The 19,569-nt window shown below is 37.8% G+C and overlaps 2 protein-coding genes across 3 annotated transcripts in view; one reads left to right on the forward strand and one right to left on the reverse strand.

Moving 5' to 3' along the window:
• The window catches only part of cdc73 (cell division cycle 73, Paf1/RNA polymerase II complex component, homolog (S. cerevisiae)), a 357,191-nt gene that overhangs the window by 189,577 nt on the left and 148,045 nt on the right, over positions 1-19,569 (reverse strand). The gene's annotated exons all lie outside the window — the stretch shown is intronic.
• LOC144692656 (beta-1,3-galactosyltransferase 2-like) lies at positions 7,396-18,133 on the forward strand. Of its 2 annotated transcripts, none has more exons than XM_078561734.1 (2): positions 7,396-7,518; positions 15,193-18,133. In XM_078561734.1, exon 2 carries the CDS (start codon positions 15,557-15,559, stop codon positions 16,826-16,828), a length of 1,272 nt encoding a protein of 423 aa, XP_078417860.1. In that variant the 5' UTR covers positions 7,396-7,518; positions 15,193-15,556; the 3' UTR covers positions 16,829-18,133. The 2 variants fall into 2 exon arrangements, with proteins under 2 accessions (XP_078417860.1, XP_078417859.1); XM_078561733.1 differs by lacking the exon at positions 7,396-7,518 and adding an exon at positions 7,652-8,723.

Here is a 19,569-nt window from a genome sequence, read left to right on the forward strand (position 1 = left end):
AGGGAAAATGGCAGGAAATTCATCACAAACAACTTTAAGTTATAATTTATTGTATTTAGGAATTTTTCACATTCATTGCAAATTGCATTTTCCATAAGAGGAAGGATTCTAATAGATCATGAACATAGGCAGCATGCAATAGGACTGGCAATTATTCTTTTACTGCTATACCATTGGAAATTGGCTGTGCTCTCTGATAGCTGTATGTCAGTCATAGATAAAGCCAAAGAGAACCAACCCATTGTTAAAAGCAAAAAACTGCAGATGCTGGAAATCCAAATTTCCAGAGAACCAACCCATGTTCTTCAAAATAATCTTAATAACTGCCCACTTGAACAATGAGACACCAAAACTGGAGGTGACTCCAATTGTTTAGGCAAGAATCATCCAGCTCAAGGCACAATTATTAGGGACATATTTCACTGTTGTCATCCACTGCTGACATCCATGGAGTTTTAACCAGGAGCTACAGAATATACTCTTAGGAAAAGCCAATTAAAAAAAAATGCAGAACTTTCATTCATTCCTAGGAATATGTGCAGTGGCCTGCACAGGACTCCATCTGACCTGGGATTCCTGCTCTTTTCAGGTGATTCACGAGGTCAACACTCAGCTGGAGTAAGTTCGGGATCATCTATGACATGGGTATTTCAAGAAGAGGCGGTAGTACAACTCACCAGCCAGAAAGTCAGGGTACAAACCCATCTCTGCCAGCCCTGGGAACAACGAAACGAGTTTACACTGTGCAGAAAATTAGTTGCATGCAGTCATGGCTTCCATCCTTCTGAGGCAGGGTGTCCCACCTCCAAGAGCTGTCGGCCAGAGGGCCACCAGCACTTCAGTCCCAGCAGGAGCAGAGGTCACTGCTGGGACTGCAGCAGCTCCAGACTAGTAACCATCAATGAGGTCTGGAGTAAAGCTAAGTGAAGAGTCAAGGATCACCAGGGCCAATCAGGCAGTACCCAACGAGGAGGGGGGAGGGGGTTTAGGGAGGCAATCACGAGGATGGAAGGATTTCTTCTAGCGAGGGAAGCCAGCGTGGGCCAGAGGGTGTCTGATCAAGGGGGTCCAAACCGAGCCCACAGGGAGGCAGCCAGAATAGCTTCCACATGTGGTAAAATACTAGTGGCGGCAGGAAATGGCTCTTAAATGGCCTCAATTGGCCAAAGAGTGGGCAAACCTCCCACCCATCCCCTAAGCCGTCGCTGCTAAAATACCAGCGCAGGCAGAAAGGCATTGGGAAGGCACTATCCCATCGCATTTTACAACGATCCACCCATCCTGCCTCCAAACACACTCTGGCCATGATGTAATTAAACTAGTTAGACAGCAACAGGTATGCAGTTGACAGTGTCGCACCTGCAGCAAAGCTTAGATCCATCACCACTTTTATAAAAGCTAACATGCTGCTTAATAAGAACGTTATCAGGGCAGCTTACAAGCAAGGAGTAGGAAGGGACCAAAGATGGGCTCCTGAAACACAGCAGAAATAATCTGTGGAGGTAGACATGGAAAACCATGCAGGCACTATGCTGGCTATATCAAGTCGGCAGAAGTAGAACCATGAAAGCAAAATGGGCAAGGATAAGTCAAGTGCTACAACTATAGCCCAATCACAATGGATGTCAGTGGTCACTTCGATCAGGTCATTCTTCATGCTGTGAGTAGGACAAGAATGAACAGGCTAGTGGGTAGGATAATGTACAGCCAGGTGTGAATAAAACATTCCAGGGTGTTGGAAAAGAAAGGGAGATTGTAAATGTGGTTGGATAATGGCATTACCATCGCTGAATCCCCCACTATCAACATCCTGGGGGTTACAATTGACCAGAAACTGAGCTGGACTAGCCATATAAATACTATGGCTATGAGAGAGGCTAAGAATCCTGTGGCAAGCAACTCACCTCCTGACTCCCCAAAGTCTGTCCACCACCCACAAGGCACAAGTCAGGAGTGTGATAGAATATTCTCCACTTGCCTGGATGAGTGCAGCTCCAACAACACTCAAGAAGCTCAACACCATCCAGGACAAAGCAGCCAGATTGATTGGCACCTCATCCACAAACATTCACTCCCTCCACCACCGACTGTGACAGCAATGTGTAACATCTAGAAAATGCACTACAGGAACTCACCAAGGCCCCTTAGATAGTACCTTTCAAACCCACAACCACTACCATTTAGAAACACAAGGGCAGCAGACACATGGGAACACCACCACATGGAAGTTCCTCTCCAAGCCGCTCATCATCCTGACTTGGAAATATATTGCCGTTCCTTCACTGTCACTGGGTCAAAATCCTGGAATTCCCTCCCTAACAACACTGTGGGTCTACCTACACCACATGGACTGCAGCGGTTCAAGGCGGCATCTCATCAACATCTTCTCAAGGGCAATTAGGGATGGACAATATATGGTAAAAGCAAAAAACTGTGGATGCTGGAAATCCAAAACAAAAACAAAAATGCCTGGAGAAACTCAGCAGGTCTGACAGCATCTGCGGAGAGGAACACAGTTAACGTTTTGAGTCCGTATGACTCTTCAACAGAACTAAGGAAAAATAGAAAAGAGGTGAAATATAAGCTGGTTTAAGAGGGGATGGGACAGGTAGAGCTGGATAGAGGGCCAGTGATCGGTGGAGATAACCAAACGATGTCATAGACAAAAGGACAAAGAGGTGTTGAAGCTGGTGATATTATCTAAGGAATGTGATAATAAAGGTACGGATAGCCCTAGTGGGGTGGGGTGGAGGGAAGGGATCGAAATAGGCTAAAAGGCAGAGATAAAGCAATGGATGGAAATACATTTAAAAATAATGGAAATAGGTGGGAAAAGAAAAATCTTCCGACTAGGCACTTTACAACCTTCCAGACTGAATATTGAGTTCAATAATTTTAGATCATGAACTCTCTCCTCCATCCCCACCCCCATTCCGATCCCCTTTTTTCAAATAATTTATATAGATTTTTCACAGATTAACAGCCTCTGAGAAAGAACAATTCGCCTCATCTCCATCTGAAAAAGGAGGCACCTTATTCTTAAACTGTGTCCCCTAGTTCTGGTCTCCCCCATAAAATTAAACACCCTTCCCAAATCCACCCTATCAAGTCCCCTCAAGATCTCATCTGTTTCAATAAGACCACCTCTCATTCCTCTAAACTCCAGTGGGTATAGGCCCAACCTATTCAATCTTGCCTCATTTGATAAGCCCCTCATCCCAGGAATGAGTCACGTGAACTTTCTCTGGGGGAGGGAGGGCAAGAGAGTAAGAGATACTACCTGTGAAAACGGAGGCAAAACCCATTAACACCTTGAAAAAAAAAAATCTCTCTGCACTTTTTATCATGTGGACTTGTATTATAAATAGCACTTAAAATATAAGTTAACATTTAATATAAGTATTTTCTCCCACAAATGCATGACTATGGAATAAAAACAAAATACTGTGGATTTTTTCCAGACTCGACTTTCTCCCAGACCTTCCCCCTTTTGTTCTTCCTCCCCCTCCTTCCTCTCTATGGCATAAAACTCATTACATTTTTACCCTTCTTCAGTTCTGAAGAAGTGTCAAATTGAACTCTTAACTGTTTCCCTCTCCACAGATGCTGCCAGACCTGCTGAGTATTGCCAGCACTTTCTATTTTTATTTCATGTGATACAGAATATGGAAGATTGTGAAATTTATTGAAAAAGTTTTCAGGAGGCTATGAGAAATGTAGAGATTTGTAAACGGATCCCATTTTGAAAATTATTATATTTGCAAAGCGATTTTCGTACGTTATTTTTAGGACAAAGGTTAAATTGTAAACTCAGCATTGTTAATCTGTACAATTCAAAAACAATTCATTAACTGATGAGAAAACATACTTAGCAAGTTTAATTAATATTCAGATTTTAAAAAAGTTTTGAGGCGGCAAGTTACTACTGCCAACAACAACTTTCATTTATGCAGCCTTTTTAATGTGATAACATCCCATGAAGCTTCACAGGAGCGTTATCTGTTGTAGGGTGTTGGTCACAGTTTGATAGGTCTGAAGATGTCTTCGCAATCATATGTAGGTTAAACCTAGTTCCTTGCTTGTACCCTTTATAAATAGTTGTCTCCATGCTTGCACACAGCTCTCTGCAACACAAGACTGACCTTGGGTGCAAGTCATGTACTCTCTTACACCGTGTGGGTGGCAGTGTACTCAGTCCCACCTTAACCCTATATGTGCCAGGCCCTTACACTATATTATCAAACAAAATCTAGCACTGGGTCAGAGGTTTCGGGAAGGAATTCTAGAGCATTGGGCCTCAGGGATGCTCAAGAGGCCAGAATCGGAGGAACGCAAAGATGCTGGATGTTGGTAGTGGCTGAGGACGTTACAGAGAAAGAGGGACAAAGCCATGGAAGAATTTGAAATCAAGGATGAGAATTTTGAAACTGCTTAACTAGAGTCAACGAAGGCCAGCTAGCACAGGGGTGACAGGTAAATGGAACTTGCTGCAAGCTAGGCCATGGGGAGCTGAGTTGTGGATGAGCTATTAAGCTTTTAAACTATTTCATTCAGTCAGTACTTTTGGCAAGGATGGCAGGCAGCAATTTATTGGCTTGATCTGTTGCAGCATTAACTTTCCCAAAGGGTTTGCTTTTTTCCCCCACCAAATTATTGATGACATTCAGAATCCAACTCTAAATAACATGATGTACATATGCAATCCTTAAAGCCAGAATACTTCCCCCAACTGCCGCCCCCTGCCCCAAAATGTGGTCGTGCCTTTAAACAAGAATTGGGTTTATATTGGTTGGCTGTATGCTTCAAGTGGCCTTAATCTATAAGCCACCTGAAGAGAATGATTTGGTCCCCTTCACTGTGTGTCACTTGGTTGTTCAGGCTCCCTGTAGTGTCAATAATACACTGTGTAAACCTAATTGGAACCATTGAAAAGTAGCAGGGAAACTTGGAAATTAGTTTTTTCTCTTATCTATAGCATGATGGAATTTTCACACTGTTTTAGTTTCAAAGGTATTCTTGTCTTTGAAGCACAATTATTTCCATGCCTTGATACAGTGCCTTACATTTTCATCAGCTATTGTAAAATGACGTAGCTGATCTTTCAGTTTTGTTTTAAGCTATTAGGAATGACATCTACAACAAAATTTTTGAATTGTACAAACCTTTGGTGGATCAAGGCTGATTAAATTTATCAATTTACTTGTGTGTCAGATATGTTTATTAAAGATTGTTAATTTAATATGGAAGAAATTAAAGTACTTTTCACAAGCACCATACATATTGCAAAAAAAAAACAAGGGCATAAATGAAAAGCAAAACTGTACCAAATGTATATAAAACCATTGCTTTAGTTTGGAATATTTCTAATTGCCGAATTTCAAGCCTGATTTAGTGAAAAAAAATAGTGGGCAAAGAAAGAGGGTATGGAAGTGTAGTGCCTATGTTAGTATATTCAAATCAGGGATTGATAGGTTTTTTAAGATATGAAAGGAATCAAGGGATAACGGGCAAAGTGCAGAAAGGTATAGGTGAGGCAGAGGGTCAGCTATGAACTCTCAGAATGGTAGAATAGGCTTGACGGGTTGAGTGGCCTGCTGCTGATCTTATTTCTTATGTTCTTCTGTCCTTAAGGAGATAAGAAGGCAGATGAGCAAAAGATTGGTCAAAGAGGTAGATTCTAAGAGCACCTTCAAAGGGAAAATAGAGGTGCTAATAATGGTGTAGCAATTAAAGTTGTGATGCTTAAGAGTCCAGGATCTGGGGGAGGTTACAGAGGTCAGGAGTGGTGAGGAAAAGGAAAGTTTGAAAACAAGGAGGAGAGCTATAAAATCAAAGTACAAATGCAAAATACCGCAGATGCTGGGAAACAAATAATTTTTTCTTCTTTCATGGGGTGTGGGCATTGCTGGTAAGGTCAGTATTTATTGCCCATCCCTAATTGCCCTCAAGGTGGTGGTGGTGAACCGTCTTCTTGAACTGCTGCAGGTCATGTAGTGCAGGTACACCCACAATGCTGTTAGGAAAGGACTTCCAGGATTTTGACCCAGTGATAGTGAAGGAACAGCGATACAGTTTCAAGTCAGGATGGTGTATGGCTTGGAGGGGAACTTGCAGTGGTGGGGTTCCCATGCAGCTGCTGCCCTTGTCCTTCTGAGGTAATAGCGATCACTGGTTTCAAAGGTGCTGTTGAGGGATGCTGGGAATATCTATTAAAGGTCACTGACCTGAATCGGTAACTCTATCTCTCTCTCTCCACATTTGCTGCCCGACCTGCTAAGCATTTTCTGTTTTTGTTTAAAATCAAAGTGCTGCTTAACTGTGAGCCAATGTAGGTCAGTGAGCACAGGGGTAATGGGTGAACAGAATTTTTGATGAGGCGCAAGTAGCAGAGTTTTGGATGACCTCAAATTTAGAGGCTAAGGGATGGTAGGCCAGCCAAAATTGCATGGATTTGTGGTTGGAAGCTCAGCTCGGGGTCAGATATGACAGTATATTGTTAACAGTCAGGTTAAACCTCAACTGAAGGGATGTTCAGCAAGTGCATTCAACAAAAACTGGGGTACACAGGGCATAAAGATTGCATATTCCACTCCCAATCTCTACCATGTTATTTGATTTGAGCTGCAGCAATGGTAGAAGCTCCATAATTCATTCTTAGCACTCCTGAATTATTAAAGAGAAACCTGTCCCCAATGTCTCCTACTGAAACTGCAAAAAACTGGGCATCTGATGAGAACAAGGTTACTGTACAAGTTCAACCATGAATAATGGTCACATGCTTGGAGAATGAACAGGGGGGTGATTATGATTTTTAATCCTGCAACAGTCTCAAAACCTAAAATGATGTAATTGAACTCACTCGAAGTGTTGATGGAAAAGAGCAATGGTGCATTTTAGACACTGTAGATCATGTAAAGTAACTAATATTGCCAACTCTGGTTGAATATATTCCTTAAAGTTTCATCACATGACCTCCTCCCACCAACTGCCCCACCCCCACTTCTCATCCAAAATGTCCATTCCCCACACTTTTCCACATCAAGGGGAAAGCAAACAGGCTCCAATTGAAGTGCCTTGATTGCCAAACCATTTTTACAACTAATAAACAAAGGAGTTGAAAGAAGGGGTTTTAAATGCCCTTTTAATTTTCCTCCTGGGCTATCATGACTATTAAAATCCAATTTCTGTTATCAGGACATTAATGGCAACCTAAGTTTACAAAAAAGGTTGCGTAATTATTTACAATACAGAAACTCTCAAAGTTCATTTAGATAAAAACAAAAAGCTACTGCGGATGCTGGAAATCCAAAACAAAAACAGAATTACCTGGAAAAACTCAGCAGGTCTGGCAGCATCGGTGGAGAAGAAATTCATTTAGGCTATTTGGTTAAGCCAGCAGGTTGTGGTGATACATATCCAAACAAAATAAAATAGAACAGCTAGTCTTCTTGTGTACAGCCTGACTCTAGAGAAGCACTGACCCAAGTTATCTACCCAATCATTCAAGAAGTAATAAAGGTAACAGTGAACATTTTTATTTTCAGTTCTCTATTTGATTCTAGAGAAGCACTAACCCAAGTTATCTATATTCCTCTCATTCATGGTGGCAGTGAACATTTTTATTTTTAATTCTGATGTATATTTTAGTGAAGTTGGTTGTAATTTAAAGTATTTACAAGTCTTGCTTGTCGCTCCTCCTTTCAATCTAGTTTGATTCAATGATCAACTGCTGCCAATAAAAACAGTATATTTTTAAATCATTCAGTTCTCAGGAGTTACCAAGAAAAGGAACTGAGAAGGGGTAAATTTGTCAAAATATTTAGTAGACAGAGATGTGTATTTTTTTTAAAGTAGGCAGTACGGTCCAATAGGCATTTTACTCAGTAAGCCACAAGATAGGCATGAAATATCTCTCTTGAAGTATGCAAAAGGATAAATAAGCTGTTATTTTTCACTTATAACAAAAAGGCTGAAGAGAGACAGTACTCAAATACTTGCTCTTCTTTTTAAGCTTGCTACCAGCATTTTGTGTTTAAGATTCCCAGTGAAGCAAAACCCATTGACAAAATCACGTATTCCTTCATCTAACACCAGGAGTCCTGCAGCAGCACTGTTAGCCAAAACAGGAAGGACATTAATACAGTAATGATCACGTGGGAGTTGTCCGTACACTGACGTTTCCTTCTGCTCTCAGAGGATGGAGGAAGTGAAAAGCAGATCCTCTTCATATTTGATGCAAAAGGAGTAAGCTTAACAGACCAAACCTACGCAGCATCAACACTGCTCACAGTCATGCCTTAGCTGCCTAGCAACCTGAAGGACTGGATGCAGTTTCCCTAATATGCCGTACACAACTGAAGAACCAGTCCATGCACACAGCAGTTGCCTTCTATTGCTGATGTCTATAAACACCGATCGACCAGAAATACAGCTGAGGATTGCAGAGCTGCATCATTTAACTAAAGAGCTGACAAACTGTTCTCCAATGTGGCTACGGTGGTAAGCAACCATCTTCAAAAGTGAAAGAAAATCCTCAATGCTTTGAGGTAATTCTCTGTAATGGACAGGCAGATGGGCAGACAAAAGTGAAAATTAAGCGTAGGCTGAATTACTCCAGATATGCGCATGTTCAGCGGCAGCCTCTTGTTGGTATGATGGCTCGCCAAAAACATGTTTCCTGCCGGCGTATGCATCTCTACCCATAAGGAGCCTGACAAAGGAAGGTATGTTAAAGCTTACTTGTACTATTCTTATGCTTTAGAGTTGCCTCGAGAACAAGAGATCAATTGTTCTAATACAGGATCATCTGTGTTTCAGCATTGAAGCAAAACGGAACAGATTAAATTCACTGTTTATTATAGACTACAGTATAAAGAAAATGGATGACAACAGCTTCAAAAATCAACACAGATTTTTTGGTTTAAAGTGTTGCCTAAGAAAAATCCTAGTTGCATGTTTAACAGCAATTTCCAATATACAAGCAGCTCGAAAGCCCAGTTAAATGGTTTTACTCTGTGCCACATGCTGTGAGCACTGAGCCATCAAAACAAAAGACGAAACAAAGATAAGCCAAATTATATTTGTTTAAAAAGCACAAGTAGTGCACAAAATGCTGGTTTACTATTTTGTTGCTTAAACTGAATAGATACAGGTGTTTTATTCAAAACTTAATCATCACATCTTGTGAGGGCAGACTGTTTTAAGCTATCAAAGCTAAAAACATTTAGCAAACATCTAACAATTATATGTTTACTATATAAGCCCATCCTAAAGAGTAGAAAAACTTAGTCTAAATCCTTATATATCCCTGCTTCATCTGTGACAGTGCACAGTTTGCATCTATTTCAGATTAGGCAAATAGGCTTCACTCCTCTAATGGTATTTTTCTTGATATCAAGAACAAACAACAAATGTTACGCAAGCAGTTCAATTTTAAATATGCCAGACTTGCAAACTGCTAAATCTTATTCAAAAATTGTTGTACTGCAGTCAGTGTTTGTCTCAAACATCAATCAGCAGACTGCAATGAATCATTAAACAGTTTTAAATATAAAAGCAGTGACTGTGCCGACAGCAGCGTTACTTTTTAATAACATCACAATACAACTGAACATGCCTCTAAGTAAAAATGTAATGACTTTTAATAACTAACTCCTGAGCTTTACTGACTTTATGTAGATTCATGGCTGGTCACGTTTAGCCTGAATTACAACAAAAGCGTGCATGCAACATTTTATATTAACATGCTGGGATTGATGCGATGTTTTAAAATTAAATTGCAGCTTTGTAGGTGTTTTCTGACACTGAGATAAAACACCTTAAATAAACATTACTGGGATAGTTAACAGTGAAATCGAACTCATGTATGCTGAGCACTACCACCTAGTGACAAGCAGTGCAATAGGTTTTCAGTATGTAATAGGTTTTCAGTACATAAGAGTACTATTAAGCGGTAACTAATTAACGTACAACAAAACAAGACTATTTATTTGAAACCAGAATATTTCAGTGAAACACAATAAAGGGAATAGTTTATTATGTTGTTGCAATTATTAGGACCACTATAAACAAAATTTTTACCTCAAAAATATCTATGGATTTTAACATTCCAAAATGTGCAAGTTATTTAAACAAAAGCTATTTCAATGCCCTACTGAATTTGAAGATTTGAAGTTCATTGGGGTAGAATCAGGAAATTGCCCTCAAAATCAAAAACTAACCATTCATCGTCTTCAATATATTAAAGCAACTGCAATGTCATATAGCCCTAACTATTCAGTGTGAGCAAAAAACTGTTCAGCTACAACAGTTAAGTCAGCATATCCCTTAAATAAAGATTACAACCAACATACATTGCCCAGAGATCTCAAATTATTAGCAAAAGAATTTGCAACAGTTTTTAATTAAAAGTTAATACGTACATATTATTCTGTTAGGAAGGTGCTAATAATCCCAAATTCGACCATCAAACCACTGGACGCAACAGTAGAAATAAAAAAAACTATTGAAACACCATTCATTGCGAACTGTTGAAACATACACATTTCTACAGTAAAATAAATTCTAAATTCCATTTGCATCTGTTCAACCTCCAATTTAAATTAGAATTAAAAATCCAAAAGCAAGCAATTTAAATAAAAACACATCCTGCTGCAGAATGGAGATTTTCTCACAAATATAAGGAGGGTTCAAAAAAGTATTTGATTTGTTCTCAAACTCCTGTACCTGCTGTTCGCAGATCCTTAATCTTATGAGGATGGCAGAGGTACTTCAGCATCAGAAAATAAAGTTCCCGAAATCGAAGATTATTTGTTTCTTTCACCCATAGGTTGTCTTAGAATGCTTTATAACTCATTTCATCAACTTGGTTATATGCATTTCAAGTAAAAGTCATTTTTGTCGATAAAATTTAGTTGCATTCCTGCGCTTAAAAGGTTTGAAAAATCCACCATTTTGCATTACACAATGTCAATAATACAGTAAAGTGGAAATATAGTGTTAAGAATATTTAAAATTAAATAATTTCACTGCAAATTCAAGAGCAGCTGCAAGATCATGGAAGTAAAACAGACATTTTGTAAACCACTGGTTCTGTCAATAGTGAGAGCATTAAAATTGAGAGATTATCTCTGCAGGAAAATTTGACAACAGAATTTTTTTCAAATGCTGCCAAGGGACACATCCTCAGTCATATTTATTTTAGTGCATGTCCAATAGCAAAAATAACATTAAAACAATGCTAAAAAATGTTCTTGCATCACCACCTCGTCATTCAAAATATTATATATGCTGTAAGTGCACTTTTCTCTCCCTAACCTGTCCCTCATGTTATGCATTTGTTTTTTTCCTCTTTCAGCTGCTAGAATTTTCAATGTTAAAACCACAACATACTAACTGACATGTAGATTATTTGTACTTACAACTATAATGCATATGGTTGTAGCACACTTCCAGGTAAACAATTAAGTGCCTTATGACAAACGTTACAAACTGTTCAATAATTCACTAACAACTGCCGCATTAAAGCCAAAGAAGGCCGATGCTACTTCCAATAAATAGTTTATCTCAGCAGTTAACTCTTTCAATAATAAAGTGCTGCTACATCAAGCCGCTTATTGGTGCCAAAAAATGTCAACAGAATTAAAGAGTTCTTAATCCCTTAAGTGATTTCCTCTGGTATACAATGTTTACCTTTCACTTGATAACACAATCTTAACACCATTTCTAGTTGTTTGTAGTTATTTCAGTTGACTGCAAAGTCAAGCAGTATTGATGCAGCACATCAACGTCTGCTCCTGCAGGTTCATTGTCTGTCAAATATGATCTTTTAAAGTTATGCCAATATGGCCACCATCTCCTCCCCACCTACCAAACACAGAGGCCATTAAATATATCTTGCTTTCAACCAAAGTTATTGAAATATCTTCAGCATTTTAATCATTCTTTCTAAAACTCATAATCATGTTATTTTTCCCATGCATGTGTCTCCACACAGGACATCATGTATGGAATGCCAGCTGATTTGTTCTCAAGCTTAGTAAATGATTGGAACAATTGGTAGAGGACTGAGCCCAATAAGGAGCACAGGATTGGTTTAACACCCTAGGCTTCTTGTATTATCCCAAATGATAAAACACATATTTCCTAACACAAACTGGCAAAGCTATTTAAAGAAGTATGAAAAATATTGGCATCAGACCAGATCTCCAGCTGGTCAATAGGCGCTGCAGCGACACGAGAACACTGGGTGTGGGACAGGAGAAAATGGAGTGCTTTGTCTGCCTCATACATCTCTAGACACAGTAGCTAAGTCTAAGTAAAAATGCACATCCAACCACTCATGGTTCTGGTATGCTGCACCATCCATGATTGTCTAGAATGTAACTGAATTGATATTTACTTTAAAAAGGTCAAATCAATGATTATTTTTCAATCATTTCCCAGTAAGGCATACTTTCTATCTAAATAAGTTCTGAATAGAGCGCCAGTTAAACAAAATGATTCCAGGTCATCCCCTTTACTTATTGCTATACTCAGTCACAACATGCCCTACATGAAAGCAACCTAACAGGAATAATCCATTTAACTTGGCATTTCTTTAATTGTGTCACTGTATTTTAAATAAGGGGGAGATTAAAGTCATTAATCTATGCAACATTTTCTATTGTGGCTGGATATTTCAGATTATCTCTGAATTTCCTTTGAGTTTTGGTTTAGAACTGGAATGGTACTGGAGCCAGTCAGACTTCAACTAGCTACTTTTAAGAGACATAATGCTTGTTTCAGTATCTAATTGCTGATATTTACAGCAACCATTTATTCATTTGAAAGAAATTGCTACAAGGCTCGACGCCAGAAGGCAAATATCATTGTTTGTCACTGCTGCCTAAAATGCATCAGTAAAACCTCAAAATACTAGCAAGCTTTTTTTTTTAAAAAAGAAAAAAAAGATTTTGACTATTGATGAAGCAAGAGGAATTTGCGAGTAGGGGTCAGTAATTCTGCAACCACAGGGATCCAGGAATTTCCATGTAATTTCTGCCAGTCTGAGACAGACATCACAATTTAAAGGTACAATACCATCAACAATTGTATACAGCAGCAATGGCTGCCTTCAATCAGTGGAAGATATTCCATTGAAACTCATATTAAGAATATTTTAAAGAATGAATTGGAACTTCAAACTAATGTGTTTAATATTTCAAAAATATTAGTAACCATATTAAAAGCAATTTGGAGTCAGTGTTTCCTTTTCACTATATTCCCACAAATATATCTAATTTTCACTCACTCAGTTTTGGGTTGCTAAATGATTAAATAAATAATATTTACTTAAGGCGATTATGTATCATTTTTCTCTCATAGCTTAGATCCATATACTTTAATATTGGAACCAAATATTTTTTAAATCACATTTTATCATAAAAATGTAATTTTAAGCACCTTGATCCTTTTTTTTAAAACATTCATGGAGATTAGCTACATTTTGTTTTTTTTTACTCTTAAGCACTCAACGACTCTTCTTGCAACAACTTTTTGGTAAATATTAATGAATTAACCAAATGATTTTTATCAACTAAAAATTTACTGCTCATGTAACCAACATTGATTTTTTAACAACACTGCCTACTGTTTTATACAGGGCATAAAAAATTCACTCTCAAATACTGAGTCTTGATCTAACTTTAAATGTTTTATGTTGTATACAATCTGTATTACATGCAAGTGTATAAATGCAACTTAAGAATGAACATAGATGGGCTTAAGTAAAATCTGTGTGTTTAAACTCTCTTACTAAAATGTCATAACAGCATGAAGAAGAAGCCATATTTATATCTTGACTCTTAGTAATTTATCTACCTGATCAATTGAAAGTTATATATATATATATCAATATGAAACATGAATGATTCTTGCTTGTTCTAGCTACATCGAGTCATGTGTACTGAAAGGATAAGCAAGGCTATGTTCATTAATATGGCCAGGAATTTAGTCTGCATTTAGAATAAATTATTAAAACATATTCATAATCATGTATGGAAATTGAACTGTTGAAACTATATCAACTGGAGCAAGTGCTTTAATAGGCAAAAGCTTATTAGGAAAATATTGTCAACTGTTTATTAAAATATTCAGCAATATTGCTATCAATGGAAGAATTGAAATTCATTGCTTGGTCTGTTCAATATTATCAAAAGCATTGTTCTGCATTAAAGATGGCAACCTCTATCAAGCATCGAATTAGAGGCAAATTTTACAAATATTAAACAATTTCTTGTGAGTTCCTGCAAGTACAAGTAAATGCTTCAATTTTGTTCTTGTATGAAATGACTGCCAAAGGACTGCCAATGTTTTATTTCATCAATAGCAATACTGAAGCCAGTTTAGTATGAGGCAAGGTGTGGCAAATCTTAAAACTCATTACGCATAAACATTAATCTAAAACTTAACAAAACTACTCTTTTCAACTTCAAAGTTCTAACTACGTGTTTCAAGCTTAATGGCAAATAGAGATGCTTATCATGTGCTAGTGTTCAAAGGTTCTGAATTTAGGTAACTAAAGACTGATAATTGACAGGTGCTTCTTATTGACTTTTATTGACAGAAACAAGCTGAGCAGTGCACTGTGACCGACAATTCTTTTACAAATTATCCCTCCAGTTTGTCCTATTCAAGGCTTGAGTGTAAAAGGGCCTATGACTGATTAGCTAATGTTGAGAGAGGAAAGGCTTATTTTAGTACTGTAAAAATATAAACAAATGCATTTAAAAATATTACAATAAATATTGGTTGCAAAATAGAAAGCAGACAGATTTGAATTTTGATTAAACTTCAAAACAGAAAGGGCAGTGTAACTGTGACAACGCAGTATTTCACTAAAATAAATCATTTCACTAAAATAAGCCACAACAATAGAGGAAATTTTCTCTGTATGGCAAAAAAGTGCCATTTTTCACTTCCAATAAGTAAATAGAAACTCTCAAACCCATAACAGTGTAAATACTTGCAATAAAAGTCTTAGGTCCAAGAACCCAGAACAATGGATAATTGAACAGAAGGCCTTTGATACTTAAAATATACACCAATGTAATGAGTAATTTCTACTGAGTCAATAACCTGAATGTAATACAATACAATGTGTATAAGTTTGAACCGCTGACTACAAATTATAACGACTGAATTATATTGCAGTTTCCTTCTGCGGAATATCAAGAACAAAGACTCCAGAAGTTTGGGTATTCAGTACCATCCACATTTACTTAAAAAAGTTGTTTCAATGGAACTTCTAAATCAACAAATACTCATATGTAAATATGGATTATTTACTTGCTGATTGCACTTGGATGAGTTGATAAAAGGAAAGAAGTCTGCAACAGGCCAAATACTAACCTGTCCCACGTACCTTCTGAGGAAATAGACACATATATATAATAAAAATCAAGCACTTAGAGCAGTTTAACAAGGGACACGGCCTTAAAGGATTGGCTATGTTGTAAAACATTGCCAATGTGAGCACAAAAAAGGCATTAAGCATTGCAAATAGCCCTGCTGCAACATGCTTCAGTGGAGAAGACGGTACTGCTGCCTAATGAAGATGACCTGGAATGTTAAACGTTCTTTGTTTCGTACTCCTGTTATTGCACTGATATGCCTTTTGTTTTTATTTGCAATGTTTCTGTTCATTAATCAGCATGACTGGGTAACTAGTAAAACTTGGTCAAGAGAAACTGGTTATTCTGTTTCTCATACAATGAGAGGATTCAGGTCACCAAAAAGTACTACCAATCAGAGCACAATGAGGAACGTTTGGAAAGAGGCTGCTCAAGTATACAAGATTCATACAATAAATTCAAGCACTGCACTTTCTCCTCCTGATGTAACTGGATTAGGGGATGTATTAAATGCTAATGGAACCATGTACAGCGAAAAGAGAACAGGATATATACCCCATCACCAATATAAGTACATCATTAACGAACCAAACAAATGTGAAGGACAAATCCCATTCTTAATTATGTTGATTGCAGCTGAACCCAGCCAAACTGAAGCTCGACATGCCATTAGGGTAACCTGGGGAAATGAAAGCATTGCCCCTGGATTACGTATGGTACATCTCTTTCTCCTAGGTTTTAGAAAGGCTGGTGGGAACTTTCAACAGACTTTACTGGAAGAAAGCAGACACTATCATGATATTATTCAACAAGACTTTCTGGATACATATTATAATCTGACTATTAAAACTCTGATGGGAATGAACTGGGTCGCAACATACTGCCCGCATGCCTGGTACGTTATGAAGACTGACAGTGACATGTTTGTGAACACAGAGTATTTAATAAACAAACTGTTAAAGCCTGTGCATCCTCCACGTCATAACTATTTCACTGGATATCTGATGCGTGGTTATTCCCCAAACCGTAACAAGGATAGCAAATGGTACATGCCTCCGGAGCTCTACCCAAGTGAGCGCTATCCAGTTTTCTGTTCGGGCACCGGTTATGTTTTCTCTGGGGACTTAGCAGAAAAGATTTTTAAAGTCTCTTTGAGCATCCGGCGTTTGCACTTAGAGGATGTCTATGTTGGAATCTGTCTTGCCAAACTGAGAATTGACCCAGTGCCACCACCCAATGAGTTCCTCTTCAATCACTGGCGAGTTTCTTATTCCAGCTGTAAATATAGCCATCTAATTACCTCCCATCAGTTTCAGCCCAGTGAATTAATCAAATACTGGAACCACTTACAGCAAAACAAGCACAATGCCTGTGCCAGCATGGCAAAAGAGAAAGGCTACAGACATGGCAAGTATCGCATAAAGAAAGTGCACTGATGACAATTCTGAATTCAAGATTCCCAATCTTAACTGTATTGTAAATGAATTATCCAAGCATGTATAAAGACTATGTATGAGGCCAATGCAACATTCCAACGCTAACAAAACCATTATCAGGGTTTGCATTTTTTTAATTCTTCATTTAAAAGTCAACCTCTCAGAAAAAGTTGTGAGCATACAGTGGGCAGTAAATGTTGTGAAGTTTATCTGCTTTTGGAGTTCTTAGTTGACTGAATGTCTATGTATACCAAACTTGATTTTATTTTAGGCAATGCAAAGCAATGAACCTCAGTAAACTATCCTTACTGTTTAACTGTGGCAACAATAGTTAATCTTCAAATAGAATGTGGTTCCAAATTTTGTTGATAGCTGTACAAGGTAAGCTGTGTCAATTTTGGTCAATCTTGTTGATAGGAGTTATTTAAGGAATGTCATTTGAGAACAGTAAATTAGAATGAATTTATAAAACTACATCCTTTAGTACCAACAGTGAAAACTTCAAAGATGCAGCACCTTTCATTAATTACAGGCATGCAAAATTATTTGACAAATTACAATATTTTAGATACAAAGGTAGACCTCAATCAAAAAAAAGCACTCAGAATAGTGCATATGAAAGTCTGACTTGTGAATGGGACACCAACTCTTTCCTAACATACATAAAGGGACACATTCAGGCCTGAATGGAGAAACAATAGCTTAGCTATAATGATGTGACTTATTTCTAATCTAAAAAGTTAGTTCACCAACTTTTTTTGAGGGGAACTTTTATTACTTTTCTGGACTATTGACTTCAATTGAATGTCCCTCCACACAACCATTCACATTTATGTTCATAGACTTTATTTCTGACCATTTTTTTGTGGTATACTTTACTTACAGGACGAAATGGAAAATTACTTTTAAAAAAAACTTGTCTATTTATTGAAAAGTTTAATTTCCCTGTTTCTTTTGTGCACTCCCCCTCCTCATTTAGGCAGAGATTTTGTGAAGATGCCAATAAAGCTTTATTGCTGCAATTGTTAAATAATTCAGCTGTAATTTAATAGACAACAGAAAGAGGGTACAAGTCAAAAAATCTATTTTTCCTTCCAATGTTCCTATCTTACTGTCAGCCATGGTACTCTTTCTTTTTTGTATTGAAAGTTTCATTGTGCAGTATTGCTTTCTGCTGTAAATTTATCAATATCAGTGTACAGCTCCAAAAAAGGAAAAGATAAATTTAAAGCTTGGAAACCCATTATTAAATCGCTACTGAAAACTTGTGTTTGATGATAGTATTAAAGTAATTCTGGAATGCAACTGAAATGTTTTGTGTCATAAACTGAAAAGCATCATGCACATCTATGGATATATTTTTATAGAATCCTCAACCTCACTTCGCATAACTCAAACATAATTTGATGGTGTGTGGTTGATCTTATTCATTTCATATATTCAACACCTAGAAGCCTCTCTTATTCATTAAGTAGAATCAGGTTAAAGAAGTTCTGTGGTATAACATAAATATCACCAATTTGTCTGAGAGTTTTGGAATATTTAAATGTTTAATATTTTGAAATGAGATATTAGCAAAATCCTAAATGTAATGAATTTTTGAATAAATCCAACACATCATTCTAAGCAATGGTATGTTTGTAGTATTGATTTAGAAACTCTCAAAATATGCTCAAGTAATATAGTTATCAAAACTTTACTCTCAGCATCCCAACTCATCAATAAGGTGCAGCACTCCAATACAAGACCACATTATCCCAGTTTGTATGAAATGGAGTCTCATATCTACCATGAACTTTAGCTCCTCCTTAACTCTGCTGTCCTTTCTCTATCCCACACCAAAGTCCCACTTGCCCACTACCCCTGTAATCAGTAACCCATTTTGGCTCTTATTCCACACCGCCTCAAAGGGAAAATTTGCGTCATCTTCAAAATCCTCACTGGCACCATTCCTTCCCATCCCGGGAAACTTCTCCAATGGCACACATCTCCTACAGCTGTCTGTTCTTCCAACAATGGTCTCTTATTCAACGTAGCTCCCCATCCTATTTTGGTCTATTCTTGGTGGCCATGCTTTCAGTCACCTAGGCTACATGTTCTAGAATTCTCTCCCGAAACCTCTCATGTTTTCCACCTCCCTCTCCTCTTTTAATACAGTACTTAAAATCCACCTGTGTGGCCAAGCTTCTGGTCACTTGTCTCTCTTCCCCAGAAAGTAGTGGAGGCCAGGTCTTTGAATTTATTTAAGGCAGAGTTAGGCAGATTTCTGTTATACAAGGGAGTCGAAGGTTATGGGGGCAGGCAGGGAAGTGGAGCTGAGACCACAACCAGTTCAGCCATGATCTAACTGAATGGTGGAGCAGGCTCGAAGGGCCAAATGGCCTACTCCTGCTCCTATGTTCTTATGTCTTAATATTTATTTGACTCAGCAATCTTGATTTTCCCATATGTGAAGTGCCTTGGAAATGTTTTGTGTTAAAAGTGCTGCATAAATGCAAGTTGCTTACTCAGTTTAACTACACAATTGTCAGAATGACAAAATGCTAATTAGAATAGCTAGACGACAAGAACAACAAATCATTTGGTTTTGAAAACTAACCTACAATTAAGCTAAAGAAAGAAAGCCTGCTTCATAATTCCTTCAAAACAGGTTAGTTTTTCTTCACATATAATTCACTTTCCAAAGGCTAAATAAATGGCATAGCACTAAGTGATACAGACCGTGCACTCCTCGTCTGTGC

Source organism: Cetorhinus maximus, chromosome 17 (genome assembly GCF_964194155.1).
Source record: "Cetorhinus maximus chromosome 17, sCetMax3.hap1.1, whole genome shotgun sequence".
Lineage (NCBI taxonomy): Eukaryota > Metazoa > Chordata > Chondrichthyes > Lamniformes > Cetorhinidae > Cetorhinus > Cetorhinus maximus.